The following is a 14,442-nucleotide window of genomic DNA, read 5'->3' as shown; positions in this document are numbered from 1 at the left end:
GCCCTTTCTGTTTGATGCCCCACAGCCTCTAAAACAGTAATTCATCATGCACTGTATTTAATTACAGCAGGCATTTGTTACTTAATTAGGTCCAAACCGTGTGTTGGATTTTTCCCTTCTAGGCAGGAATTATGTTGGGTCATTTCTAGACATTGTAATGCCACCTCCTTGGTAGTGGCCACCCTGTTATCTTTGTAGTGGCGATGGGCTCAGGATGGAACCTGTCATGACAATTGATCAGAACCTCAAGATAATTATGGAGTTATTGAACTTTAAATTCCAACATGTGTTTTTATTTTACAAAGGAGTGCTACAGTGAAGAGATGACTGTGATGTAAATTTAATGACTGTCTGGCAGGGTCGCCTATGGATCCATGGAATGTCACACCTCAACCGAGTGTGGAGCTTCAAACAGTTTGAGAACAGCCATAAACCACCCCTGCACTGCAGGGAAAAGAGGAAAGGATGCTTTTAGTTAGAATGCTGCTGGCCACCCACTGTCAAAAGGAACCAGGACAAAAGAATTTCAGTCAACCTGCAAATAAGATAAGGATCTCAAAATTGACTGTTCAACTATCAATGTCAATGGTACTCCTGCCATCCCAGGTGATAGCTGTAACATTGTACCATCCACTTTTCATGAATAACAATTTATATTTTTTTTAACTTTTATCCTTATTTGGAATGACATTCCTTCCTCATCAGAATGTATGTGTGTTCTTCATTATTTCTTCTCCTGTTTAGTTACTAATAAACTCATTTATGTTAAATCATGAAAGTCTGGTTAAATTGGCTCCTTTGAAAACACAAATTCAATCAATCTGTAAGAAAGATATCCACAAGGTAAGAGTTTCTTTTATAAATTAACCTTGCTGTGACAAACTGAGTGGTGAGTACATAAATAGGGGAAACCAGTTCATCCCCCCCCCTCACAGAGGATTTTAATGATTTGGGGTATCTCGACTGGAAGTAAAACAAAAATTGGGGATTCTCATCCGGGTCCTGGTCATGACACATTTCCTAAAACAGGTCTGTGTTTGGAACAGCTGTAGCAGATACTGAGACACGCATTTTGGAAGGTTCACCTCAGTTAATTGGCGCATTGGCGCAGGTAGCGATATGAGTGAAAGGCATCCTAGCCCTCATCCCCACACTTCTTTGTACTTCACCCAACCATTCACCCTCCGTAGCCCCCATGTCTCCTCCATCCTTCAACAGCCCATCCATATCTCCTCCATAGTTGCCATATCCCTTCCATTCCTTCTCATACCCATTCATTCAGTATCTGCTATATTCAGCGCACACAAATTTTATAATAACATTATGAAGTCTTTGGGATGATCATGAATCTGTAAAATTTAAGAACACACCCATTCAAAAACCTGTTAAAATCTTCTCAGGACTTCATAGTGCTCCAACACACAGTCATTCAAACTTCACTTGAAGAAAAATGTTAATCCTCTGATAAGCCAGGAGATCAATGCTGGTTGAAAGAAATACGCAAGTGTGCAACACCAGGAGTAATGGAAAAAGAGGTGTCAACCTCATGAAACTATAACAACCATTTTCAGCCAGAAGTGCTGAGTGGATGACACATCCCACCTTCCTCCTGAAACCCACAATATCACCGATGTCGATCTTTAACCAATTTGATTCACTCCACATGATATCAAAAAATGACTCAAGACACACTGGAAACTGCAAAGGCTATCAGGCCTGACAACATTATGGAAATAGTACTGGAACTTGGACATGGTCAGTTGGGAGCTTAGTGGGTTGAGCATCACAGGGTCCATTTCACAACAGTCTGGGAAGTGAGCCGTGGTCAGGCCTATGGGACCAGTACAACCAATCCAGGGAGTCACAGGAAGTAGGAGCAGCACTGAGATCAGTCAGGGGTCTGCTCACTCAACAGTCAGGGCTGTCTCTCCCAGTCAGTCAAGGTGTGGACCACTGTTAGTCCTGGAGGCTTGCCTACTAAAAGTGAAGGGGAAGGGGTCTGTTATCAGGGGGTCACTGCTGTGATAGGGAAATTGGTGAACTCAATTGTGGCGACGGTAGGAAACATGCTGGGATGCAGAAGGGATAGTAATTGTAAAGGGGAGCAACTCACCATCTAAGGCTGTTCTAGGTTACAAAGGGACATTGATAAAATGCAGAGCTGGGCTGAGAAGTGGCAGATGGAGTTTAACCCTGAAAAGTGTCAGGTGATTCATTTTGGAAGGACAAACTTGAAAGCAGAATACAGGGTTAACGGAAAGATTCTTGGCAGTGTGGAGGAGCAGAGGGATCTTGGGGTTCATGTTCACAGTTCCCTGAGAGCTGCCACCCAGGTGGATAGAGTTGTTAAGAAGGCGTATGATGTGTTAGCTTTCGTTAATAGAGGGATTGAGTTCAAGAGCCATGAAGTTATGCTCCAGCTATACAAAAGCCTGGTTCGGCCACATCTGGAGTATTGTGTCCATTTCTGGTCACCTCATTACAGGAAAGATGTGGAAGTGTTAGAAAAGGTGCAGAGGAGATTTACCAGGATGTTGCCTGGAAGGGAGGGAAGGTCTAACGAGGAAAGGTTGAGAGAGCTAGGGCTTTTCCCTTTAGAACGATGAAGGATGAGAGGTGACTTGATAGAGGTGTACAAAATGATCAGAGGTATAGATAGAGTAGACAGCCAGAGACTTTTTCCTAGGGTAGAGGTAGCTTTTACGAGGGGACATAGTTTTAAAGTGAAAGGAGGTAGATATCGGGGAGACGTCAGAGGTAGGTTCTTTATTCAGAGAGTGGTAAGGGCGTGGAATGCATTGCCGGAGAGGGTAGTGGAGTCAGCCTCATTAGGGGCACTTAAGCAGCTATTAGATAGGCCTATGGATGATAGTATAAGGTAGCGGTGGAGGTTAGATCGACCTTAGGTTTAGGGTAAAAGTTCGGCACAACATCGTGGGCCGAAGGGCCTGTACTGTGCTGTACTGTTCTATGTTCTATGTTCTATGTGGGTCTGAAGTCACATATAGACCAGACCAGGTAAGGATGACAGTTTCCTTCCCTAAAGGACTTAGTGAACCAGATGGGTTTTTCCAACAATTGACAATGAATTCATGGTCATCATTAGACTCTTAATTCCAGACCTTTTTTTAAAGAATTCGATTCCAGGTCACTAGAACATTATCTGGGTCTCTGGAATAACCGTCCACCGATAATGCCACTGGCCTATCACCTCCCCTATTGACTTACTGTGTGGACTAAACACAATCAAGGTCCCAAGCTCCCTTGAAGTTATCACATGAATCAAGAATACAGCCTTTTAACGGCTGTGATGCAAAAGCAGCACACTGCAGTCTGCGAAGATGCAATCCAGTTGCTAAACTAACAATTATTTTCCAGTTCCAATAGCCTGCATATGGTGCATGCACACCTTGGATCATAAAACATCAAGTAGTGCTAAGGATGGCCAGCCTCAGCACTTTCATTCTTATTGTTGCAGCTAAGATATTATTCAGTCACACAGGAAGAACTAGCCATTTGGATACAGAACGGGCTTGAAGGTAGGAGACAGAGGGCAGTGGTGGAGGGTTGCTTTTCGGACTGGAGACATGTGACCAGCGGTGTGCCGTAGGATTGGTGCTGGGTCCAATGCTTTTTGTCATTTATATAAATGATTTGGATGTGAACATAAGTGGTATGGTTAGTAAGTTTGCAGGTGACACCAAAATTGGTGGTGTAGTGGACAACGAAGAAGGTTACCTCAGTGTACAATGGGACCTTGATCAGACGGGCTGGTGTGCCGAGGAGTGGCAGATGGAGTTTAATTTAGATAAATGTGAGGTGCTGCATTTTGGAAGGGCAAATCAGGAAAGGACTTATACACAATGGTAAAGTCCTAGGGAGTGTTGCTGAACGGAGACTTTGGAGTTCAGGTTCATAGTTCCTTGAAAGTAAAGTTGCAGGTAGTATGGATAGTGAAGATGGTATTTGGTAAGCTGGCCTTTATTGGACAGTGCATTGAGAATAGGAGTTGGGAGGTTATGTTGTTTCTGTACGGGAATTGGTTAGGTTATTTTTGGAATACTGTGTTCAATTCTGGTCTCCCTGCTCTAGAAAGGATGTTGTGAAACTTGAAAGGGTTCTGAAAAGACTTACAAGGATGTTGCCAGGGTTGGAGAGTTTGAGCTATAGGGAGAGGCTGAATAAGCTGGGGCTATATTCCCTAGCACAAAGCAAGGGTGAAGAGCCAAGGCCACTTCCCCAGGGTAATGGAGTGCAAAACTAGAGGACATAGGTTTAAGGTGAGAGGGGAAGGATTTAAAAGGAATCTAAGGGGCAACTTTTTCATGTAGAGGGTGGTAATGTTTGGAATGAACTGCCAGAGGAAGTGGTAGAGGCTGGTACAATTACAACATTTAAAATGCATCTGGATGGGTACATGAATAGGAAGGGTTTACAGGGATATGGGCCAAATGCTGACACATGAGGCTAGATTAATTTAGGATATCTGGTCAGCATGGACTCGTTGGACTGAATGGTCTGTTTCCATGCTGTACAGCCCAAGACTCCATCACTCCAACTGATGGGGAATCATGAACATATATTTAAAAGGAAAAGTCACCTGGGCCACCTACATGCTCTCAGAAAGTCATCACTTCCTCCTGCTCCCTTTGTGTCTTGGTGTCGTCCCGGACTCTGCATCTGGGGTGGTGGTGTCTCCGAACACCTCAACCAGCCACTTTGTGCAAAATTCAGAATATACTGTTGAACATTAGATGTGATTCAAATGTTGAACAGTACCCACTGAATAATCTGGACTGTGCTAAGAATTACCGGGAAACCAGATTAAGATGACCAAATTGGGCTTGCAGTGTGATTCACATGTGTATGCTAGAAACTACATTTATTCACACCAATGCTCAAAATATATAGGGACAATGGGAGAATTCCTCCCTGGAATCCCCAAAAAGCTCTAGAAAGTGGTCACTGCTGTGACTGAAATCAGCAAAAAAAAATTTTCATGTATGTAGCTTGGAAAGAATCAAGAAGCAACTGCTCCTCAAACCACAGGCTGGCTCTCTATGGTGTTTTTGCTGCCGATTGGTAATAGTAAGCCAACATTTGAGGGGACTAGCCTGGGATTGAAGGAGGAGCGAGAAGATGAATTGTGATAGAGCAAAAGGAACTGGGACTGGAGCAAGTAGGGCCGGAGTCAGTGGAGATGGAGAAAGCCGAGCCACCAAGGCTGGAAATAATGAAGCCAAAGCTCAGGGGAGGGGAAAGGATTGAACAAGCTCGGAAGTGAAGCTGGTGAGGTTGAGGCTCAGGAAGCAAGGCCTGTGCTGAAATTAGGTTGCGAAGGGGGGAGAGGAGCTACAAGGTGAGGAATGGGTGGTACAAAAAGATCTACAAATGCTGCGGGGAAGAGTGAAGTGAGGGGTCTTAAACCTTTTAAGAAAGGAGTAGTGGATATTATTGTAATTGAATAATTTAATACTGAATAGGAGTATTCCATAACACTTTTGCATTTCTGTGTTATCACATGTCAAATTGTCTTACGTATAGTGAATCATTTGAAGTGTAGTGACTCCGTTAGAGATAAACGTGCAACCATCTAGCTGTGACCTCACCAGCTGGCAGAATGTTATGTTTAGGGTGATGGCTTTTAGTTTATCGAAGGTTTGTCAGCGTATGTTTTCTAAAAAAATCTTTGTTTTGAATCGATATCTGTTGTTTTGGAGCGTTTTAAATATAGTGATAGTCCAGGAAATTAACATTGTCTTTGTGTGTTATTGTTTCAAACTTAATGGTGTAATATTGAGTATTGAGGACATTGGTGAATTCGTCCAATTCTGCTCCTGTGTGACTCTAAATTGCTCAGATACGAACACAAATAGAAAAGGTGATCCTGCTATATGACTACATTGCCTAATAAAAGAGTTAATGAGAATATTAAAGGAGACCCTTAAAATCAAGTATCAATCAGAAAAAATCAAAATGATTCATGCTAATTGTACTGTAGCACTTACCAGTTTTACAATGGCGAATGTTCCAGAGGTAAACAATGGCTGAAACCAGAACTGCCATCACCACAGAAACTAGTACCATCAAATGATTTCTTTCACCTAAAATTGATTCACAGAATTTAATGAAATATAGGGAAATTAGTCAGTTTGGACTCGAGGCAGTTCTTTGAGAATCACTCATTTATTTAATTCCACCCACCTTACGCCACTCAGTTTTAAATCCTTTTCCAACCTTTGTCCATGTCTCTTTTAAAACCATTCTGGAGTTCCCTTCCACCAGTTTCTGGTGAGGCATATTATATCCTTACGCTTCTGTTTTTACTCTTTCATGATAAGTTTATTTAATCTTTTACTGATGAATGTAAATGTTCCTTACATGATGTAAGATGTGTGATTTATATACATATTCATACTGCTTATTTTAGTATTTGGATTTTGAATGAGAGAGCATAGAATGTGGGTTTTGGTCTGTGTGCATGAGGGGTTTTATTAATTAAATTGTCAATATTTCTGGAGCCATGAATTTTTTAAACTCGTATGAAGAGTTAATGCAAATTTGTTTTCATTTTCAGAGTTTTATGACTGGATGGACATTGAAAAGCATAAGCTTGCTTTTGCCTTCAAAAAATGACAATAAACTTTAAATATTTATTGGAAAGGAGAATACTATGTATGCTGTAAATCTGAAATAAACGGAAAATGCCAGATAAAAGACAACAGGTTAGGGAACACCTGTGTAGAGAGAGAAATAGCAGAAACAAAAGCAACACAATGTACTGAGAGCAGGTGTGCTGTTGTCTGAAAAGAAAACTGGAACATTAAAGAAAAGGTAATAATGTGGGTCAGAGTTTGCGTGCTGAAGTTGTTGACGTCAATGTGAGTCCAAAGGAAGTGAGTTTCTAAATGCTTGCTATTCATAAGGGGAATGGCACAGGAGTGCTCTCTGACGAGAGTCCTCAATAATGCACTGCAAGAACAATAGGCATCAACATTTTAAAAACAAGCTCTTACCTGCTGCTGCTGTTACTCCAATAACTCAAGAGATTTCAAAGTTAGAAGTTTCAGTCTTCTATCTTCAGCTTCCAGAGCACCAACTCTGCTGTAGTAGCCACAACCCCATGCCAGGGTTCCTTCCAATGGGTGACCCTGACCAATCATCCTCTGGTTCATGACTTATCCCCTCTGCTCCTGAATGCCTGCCTTCATCAATTGGATGTGTTGCCCTCAACTGCACACTGCACTCACTGGACCCAAAACGTTAACTCCATTTTCTCCATTCGGGTACTGCCAGACCTGCTGAGTTTTTTCCAGCAGCGTCTAGTTTTGCTTCAGATTTCCAGCATTCACAGTTCTTCGCTTTATTGCGCTGTGCTTTGGGAGCCTTCCTTTGGGTGATTAATTGACCACAAATGTTATATCTGGTGTCTTTAAAACGCAGGAGTTGGGGTCAGCAATCCATGCACTTCTGGGCTGGACTCCTGCCTGTAAGTAATCCTGGGATTTAGATTTTAGTTTAAGATTTTGGTCACTTAATTTGGTAAGTTTAGAGACTTTTACACATTCATGGACTTTGCTAGTCTAACAAAGGAAAGAAGAAATCCTGTGCTGGCACACAGCCAGAATTAACAATCCCAAAATGGTAACAAAATAAATTGAGTAATGATACTATTTTTACTAATCATTTGTGAATACTTGATATATTGTTATTAATTATTACAAATCAGTTTTAGTAACTGTAAGCATTTTAAAGTGGAGGTTTAATTGCAAACAAACAGTCTGTGAGAATGGGAGCGACAAGCAGCACCGAGAATCTTATTAGCTAAAACTGTCCTTGTGTCTTTAATAGATAGGAACACAATTGTTTTATGTCAAGTCAACTTAAAGAGAAGGAAAGACCAATTAAATTAGACAATTAATGATAATATAAAATCAAGAACTGCAGATGCTGGAAATCTGAAACAGCAATTTGTTAATTGCTTATTAATTTCTAATCAAGGGTTTTTGAAAAACAGAGAAACTCAACAGGTCTGGGAGCATCTATGGAGTGAAAGCAGAATTAACATTTTGGGTCCAGTGACCCTTGATTAGAAATTAATAGGCAATTTACAAATTGAGTTTTAAGAACAACTTTTAATGAAGTGGGACGAAGAGTTCTAAGTGCCATGTTTTGAGTAACTGTGTGTATCCTGATAGTAATTGTGGTCTTATACTAGGTTGGATTTAGATCGATCTACAGATGAGGACAAGTGGTCAGGGATTTCTGTCTGGATTTTATCAGCTTTCAAATGCTTTATTCAGGGACTTAAGGTATTTCATCCCAAGGAAAGAAGAAATTTCCTGTCCAAAAGCTGGGTTTGGATGCAGTAGAAAGTTTGTTTTGAATTTCTGAAAAGTATATCTTTTGTGTCCTTTGTTTGTAATGTAAGTTGCTTTAGATTGTGAGTTGAGTGACCGTTTTGGTGTTGGGACACTAACCTTTCCATTGTTCAATCTGTCCTTTCTTCTACCCTCCCCATTGACCTTTTCCCACCCTTTGGTCAAAATCTATCATATCTCTAACATGTTCCAGTTTTGGTGAATGATCAGACCAAAAACATTAACGATATTTTTCTCTCTCTGCACACATATGGGGTTATTTTTCCAGCATTTTCTCTTTTTTTAAAAAACAAAGAGTTATGATAGTATTGATCATTGTTCCAATTTCTCACCCTTAGGATTGATCGCTTTGCGTTCGTCGAAAGTCACTTGGTTGCTGGTTGCATTACTGACTGGGTTTTCTGCTATGCACCTGTACTCATCTTGTTCCTTTTCATTCACACAGTCTATCACAAGCACTCCTCCATCATATATTTTGCTGCAAATTCCAGACAAGGACACCTTTTCCCAGTAAATTGTGACATTTGTTCCTTTGGAGACAGAGCAGCTCAAAGTGATATTTGATGAATTCACACAGTTGTCACGAATCTCTATCACAGGCTGGGAAACTGGTTCTAAAATATATGGATGATAATTAACTTACACAACATAGTCATCACACTTCAGAGAAATTCATTGAATATTTTGTCTTATGAGACATTCCTGAGAGCTATGATTTCCCAGAACACAAATGTAAGTCTTTCCTTTTCATTTAGGGTCTTGCTTGAACCATTGTTAAAGACTGAAGGTCAAATATAACAGAGGTCATAAGTTGCATGTGTGGGAGACAATGGGGAGAATGTTGTAAGGCCCTAGACGACATGGGCTTTGGGGAGAAATTTGGGAGAATTGCATGAGAAGTCAAATGAGACCTTTCTTGATCTCTCACTCAGGAACAGAGAATTGCCTATTAATAGGGATTATTGTTCCTTATCATCCTCAAGAGTACCAAATCTTTCCTCATTAAGTATGCAATTTCCTATTCAACCATCTGCTTCATGGAAACAATCCATTGAGAATTGCTGACATGAAAATCAGAGTACTTACCTCGAGTCTTCATCTTACCACCTGCTCCTGATGGCCTCCATGGACTCATGGAGTCACAACACAGCAAAAAGCTCTTTGAATCATCAAGATCGCTCCAGTCACAAACAACGACCTAACCATTCTAATTCTATTTTCCAGGAGTTGGCTCATAGCCTTGTATGCCTTGGCATCCATCTTGGACACCCAATACCAACATCTTTGGGCACATTCCATAGCTAGTGACTGGCTGTGTCCCATGTTCTTGGATGCTGGCATCTGTCATCTGCCATGCCCTCTGCATCATGGCCCATCTCTACATCACTTACAGAACACTTCTACACCATACAGATGCACTTTGGGGCACTGGCCACCATCATAACAAAGCTGCTGGAAATATAATTTGTATTCTGGGACAGACCAGACTGTGTCTCAGGCTGCTCGCTTGTTCTTTCAGCACTCAATTAGCACTTACTGGAATGCTCACAATATTCCTGCCCTGTTTTGCCCTTTAGCATGTTGTCCCCTCAGCCAGAGCTTAAAGGCTCTCATTACTGCCATCTCGACTTTCTTTTCATGCAAACACGGAGTCAGGCTGCTTTTAATGCTTGTCAATGGTGATCATTCCAGGGTTGGGTAACTGTGCAGTTGCATGGCACTGTGCTGTGTAATGTCCTGTGCTGAACTGTTTCCATATGAAGAGGTCACTCTGGAGGTACATGAGGCCCTATCACTCTCAATGTCATTTCCTCCAGACAAGCGAGGCACAATATTGCTTCAAACTGAGGATGCCCGAAGCACAGTTACTGACCTATACTAATTGCTGGAGCAGGCATGCAACATGAAGGGGAAGGAGTCCATCCTATCCTGGTGGCATTGAACTTTTTCAAAACGGGCTTCTTTTGAGGACCCACTAGAGACCTTTGCGGATGGTTTCAATCATCCAGCCACAAAAGTGTCAAGGCTGTTACTGATGCCACTTGTGCCAGATCACATTACTTTGTTTCCCCATGACAAGGTCAGTGTTGTAGCTTGGTCAGTCGACTTTGGCAGCATCGCTGGCTTTGCCCATGTCTAGCGCTTGATGTGTACACACATTGCATGGAGAGTTCATCAACAGAAAAGGGATCATTGTGAAAGTCATTTGTGATGAGGAAATCTGCACCCATTACCGTGGAGTTGCTATGATGTATATTTTTGAGAATTCTCCTGTTCTAGCTGCATTTGAGGGGCCAGATGCCTTGCATGGACAGTTACTAAAGGTCATGGGATTTCCTCTGTGACCGTGTCGATGACTCTGTTATGCCACTCCCTGATTGAGGCTGAGAAGAGATACATTGCAGCCCATTCGTAGACCAGAATCATGGTGAAGGAGATGATGGGCATCCTGAAGATCAGTTTCTGACACTTGGATATGTCTGAGGAGGAGTTGCTTACAGTACACTCTGGACAGAATATGCTAAATAATCCTTGCATACTGTGCACTACTGGAACACATTTAGAGGGAATGTGATAGAGGCTCATGAGCTGGGAGAGCAGGAGCAGTCAGAATTCCAGGGAGTTAGATGATGGCATGGAGGAGGAGGAGGAACATCACCTTCTGCACATAGTGCAGCAGCATCAAGCATTACAAACCAGTCTAGCTTTCATTAACACCAGGTTCTAGTAGATGAGAACAGGGTACAGTAATCATTCATCAAATTCTGGTGTTCAACAGGCACGCAGTTCCTTTCTGATCCAACAGACAAATGGGGATTCCTTTTTTCGGTTAGCTTTAGCTGTTAGTGAATAATAATGAGTGCTTTAAAGTATTTGGAAGTTTTCCTGTATGTGATGGTCCCACAATGAAGAACAGTAAGATGCTGGGTCACACTTGGGATTGAAGAAAGAGTATCGGTGACTTAGAAAGGGTTGTAAGATGGGATGTACCCAGCTAAGGTTAGGTAAGCTGTGTGTCTTGCTGAGTAGTGTGATATATGTGGGAAGGTGCCGTTGTAGGTGTAATGATGTATCAGTCATGTCACGTATGTGCTCTGAGAAGCATTGAGTTTTGGTTGCTGTCCTACTACGTGAACAATGAAAGGAAACTCCACACTGCCAATTATTGACCATGTGCATGGCTGGGTTTCAAAGATGGCACCAGCCTCAAGGATTCCAGGGTATCATGGGAGTGGGGAGTACATCAGCCTATGGCAAATGAGATAATATCACAAGTGGGATGCCATAGTGGAATCATGCATTTTAATAAGGTGAGTTTGGGACAATAGCACAGGAAAACACGCTAGGGCTCGCACAGGTGTTCAAACTTGCCAAAAATTACACTTAGTTAATTTCTGGTAGGACTCAGCCCATAATCCAAGTTTGAGTAGGAGATACTGAATTAATTTTCCTCATGAAAAATATTCTTTCCTTTCAGCTAATATGTCTTTAGTGACATCAATGCTCAATGTCACTCCCAATGGAACAACAATAGATTCATTATGCTTCTTTGTTAAATTAATGGTAACTTGTTCCCAGGGGTTTGTGGATTGATCACTGAAGCGTGAAGGTTCTGGCTCACAGACAAAATTCAATAGCTTTTGGTGAAAAACAATCGCTATGCTGTGTGGTTTTGTAGTTGGGCCAAATTTTGGTGGTTTTGCATGAATAAGCTGAAATCCTGCTGAACCTGTTTGTATGAAATAGGATATATAAGGATTCACAGGAGCATAGGTAATGAAATAACTTCTTTTTACGTTTGTGGCAAATGATAAATTGGTTCAAATGTACATATTTCTTGACTGATATTATGTGCAGCTTTTGATTAATTTCTTTAATTAGTAAAGAAATAGATTTTTAAACATCAGTACAGTTGACATCATTTAACTTTTAAGGTGTCAATGAAAAGACAACATTACTAAAATTATCAAATTTAGTGGACAATCAAGAATTAAACACTTACCAAATACTTGGATCCTGAAAGTACTTTGATCACGGTTTTTCAGTTCTGTTCCAAAGTAATCAATGTGGATTTCATATACACCAGTGTCATTAACTTGTACGTTATAAAGCACCACAAAGCCTTTGTGGATTTTAACTCTGTACTTATACAGTGGGTGCACAATGTGCAATTTCTCTGGATTACTGGACTTCCATGTGAAAATTTTAAAATTTAGTGGAAATTTCAAACCAAATGTTACATCATATTGATCACTGCCTTGGTACTGTATGGGGAACAGGAGGATTTCTCCAGCAGTGGCATTAGAGATTGTATCAGGTCTGGAGAGCAAAGATTCACACAGTACGAACAATTGGACCACTGGAAAACATAAACATAGATTGTGCAAATCATTTTTTGATGTTAATCTAAGAACAATAAAATGCATATATCAAATCCTGATGGAGAGGGTGGAGGAACAAGTAGGAATACAGAGATAGTAGGAACTGCAGATGCTGGAGAATCTGAGATAAGAAGGTGTAGAGCTGGATGAACACAGCAGGCCAAGCAGCATCAGAGGAGCAGGAAGGCTGACATTTCGGGCCTAGACCCTTCATCAGAAATGGGTGAGGGGAAGGGGGATCTGAAATAAATAGGGAGAGAGGGGGAGGCGGATAGAAGATGGATAGAGGAGAAGATAGGTGGAGAGAAGACAGACCAGTCAAAGACACGGGGATGGAACCAGTAAAGATGAGTGTAGGTGGGGAGTTAGGGAGGAGATAGGTCAGTCCAGGGAGGACGGACAGGTCAAGGAGGCGGGATGAGGTTAGTAGGTAGGAGATGGGGGTGGGGCTTGAGGTGGGAGGAGGGGATAGGTGGGAGGAAGGACAGGTTAGGGAGGCAGGGACAAGCTAGGCTGGTTTTGGGATGCGGTCGGGGGAGGGGAGATCTTGAAGCTCGTGAAGTCCACATTGATATCATTGGGCTGCAGGGTTCCCAAGCGGAATATGAGTTGCTGTTCCTGCAACCTTCGGGTAGCATCGTTGTAGCACTGCAAGATGCCCAGGATGGACATGTCGTCTGCGGAATGGGAGGGGGAGTTGAAATGGTTTGCGACTGGGAGGTGCAGTTGTTTAGTGCAAACCGAGAGTAGGTGTTCTGCAAAGCGGTCCCCAATCTTCCGCTTGGTTTCCCCGATGTAGAGGAGACCACAATGGGAACAACGGATGCAGTATACCACATTAGCAGATGTGCAGGTGAACATCTGCTTGATGTGGAAAGTCTTCTTGGGGCCTGGGATGGGGGTGAGGGGGGAGGTGTAGGGGCAGGTGTAGCACTTCCTGCTGTTGCAGGGAAAAGTGCCGGGTGAGGTGGGGCTGGAGGGGAGTGTGGAGCGGACAAGGGAGTCACGGAAAGAGTGGTCCCTCCAGAAAGCAGATAAGGGTGGGGAGGGAAAAATGTCCTTGGTGGTGGGGTCGGATTGCAGATGGCGGAAGTGTCGGAGGATGATGTGTTGGATAATCTTGTTCCCGTTGTGGCCTCCTCTACATCGGGGAAACCAAGCGGAGGCTTGGGGACCGCTTTGCAGAACATCTATGCTCGGTACGCACTAAACAACTGCACCTCCCAGTCGCGAACCATTTCAACTCCCCCTCCCATTCCGCAGACGACATGTCCATCCTGGGCATCTTGCAGTGCTACAACGATGCTACCCGAAGGTTGAAGGAACAGCAACTCATATTCCACTTGGGAACCCTGCAGCCCAATGATATCAATGTGGACTTCACGAGCTTCAAGATCTCCCCTCCCCCGACCGCATCCCAAAACCAGCCCAGCTCGTCCCCGCCTCCCTAACCTGTCCTTCCTCCCACCTATCCCCTCCTCCCACCTCAAGCCCCACCCCCATCTCCTACCTACTAACCTCATCCCGCCTCCTTGACCTGTCCGTCCTCCCTGGACTGACCTATCTCCTCCCTAACTCCCCACCTACACTCATCTTTACTGGTTCCATCCCCGTGTCTTTGACTGGTCTGTCTTCTCTCCACCTATCTTCTCCTCTATCCATCTTCTATCCGCCTCCCC

General features: G+C 42.7%; 1 protein-coding gene across 2 annotated transcripts in view; it reads right to left on the bottom strand.

Annotated features, from left to right (window-relative positions):
• LOC109917726 (carcinoembryonic antigen-related cell adhesion molecule 1-like) overlaps positions 1-14,442 on the bottom strand; it is a 16,790-nt gene that overhangs the window by 826 nt on the left and 1,522 nt on the right. The window contains exons 3-5 of one of the 2 annotated variants that reach the window (XM_020517582.2): positions 12,385-12,741; positions 8,714-8,995; positions 6,009-6,104 (exon numbers count right to left, since the gene is read on the bottom strand). In XM_020517582.2, coding sequence (XP_020373171.2) covers positions 6,009-6,104; positions 8,714-8,995; positions 12,385-12,741 — 735 coding nt within the window. The remainder of the gene's footprint in view (positions 1-6,008; positions 6,105-8,713; positions 8,996-12,384; positions 12,742-14,442) is intronic. The other variant, XM_048604824.1, reaches the window with a different exon arrangement.

Source organism: Rhincodon typus, chromosome 13, assembly GCF_021869965.1.
Source record: "Rhincodon typus isolate 14 chromosome 13, sRhiTyp1.1, whole genome shotgun sequence".
Taxonomy (NCBI): Eukaryota; Metazoa; Chordata; class Chondrichthyes; order Orectolobiformes; family Rhincodontidae; genus Rhincodon; species Rhincodon typus.
Note: the sequence above shows the minus strand (reverse complement) of the source record. Positions and strands in the feature narration are given on the sequence as shown.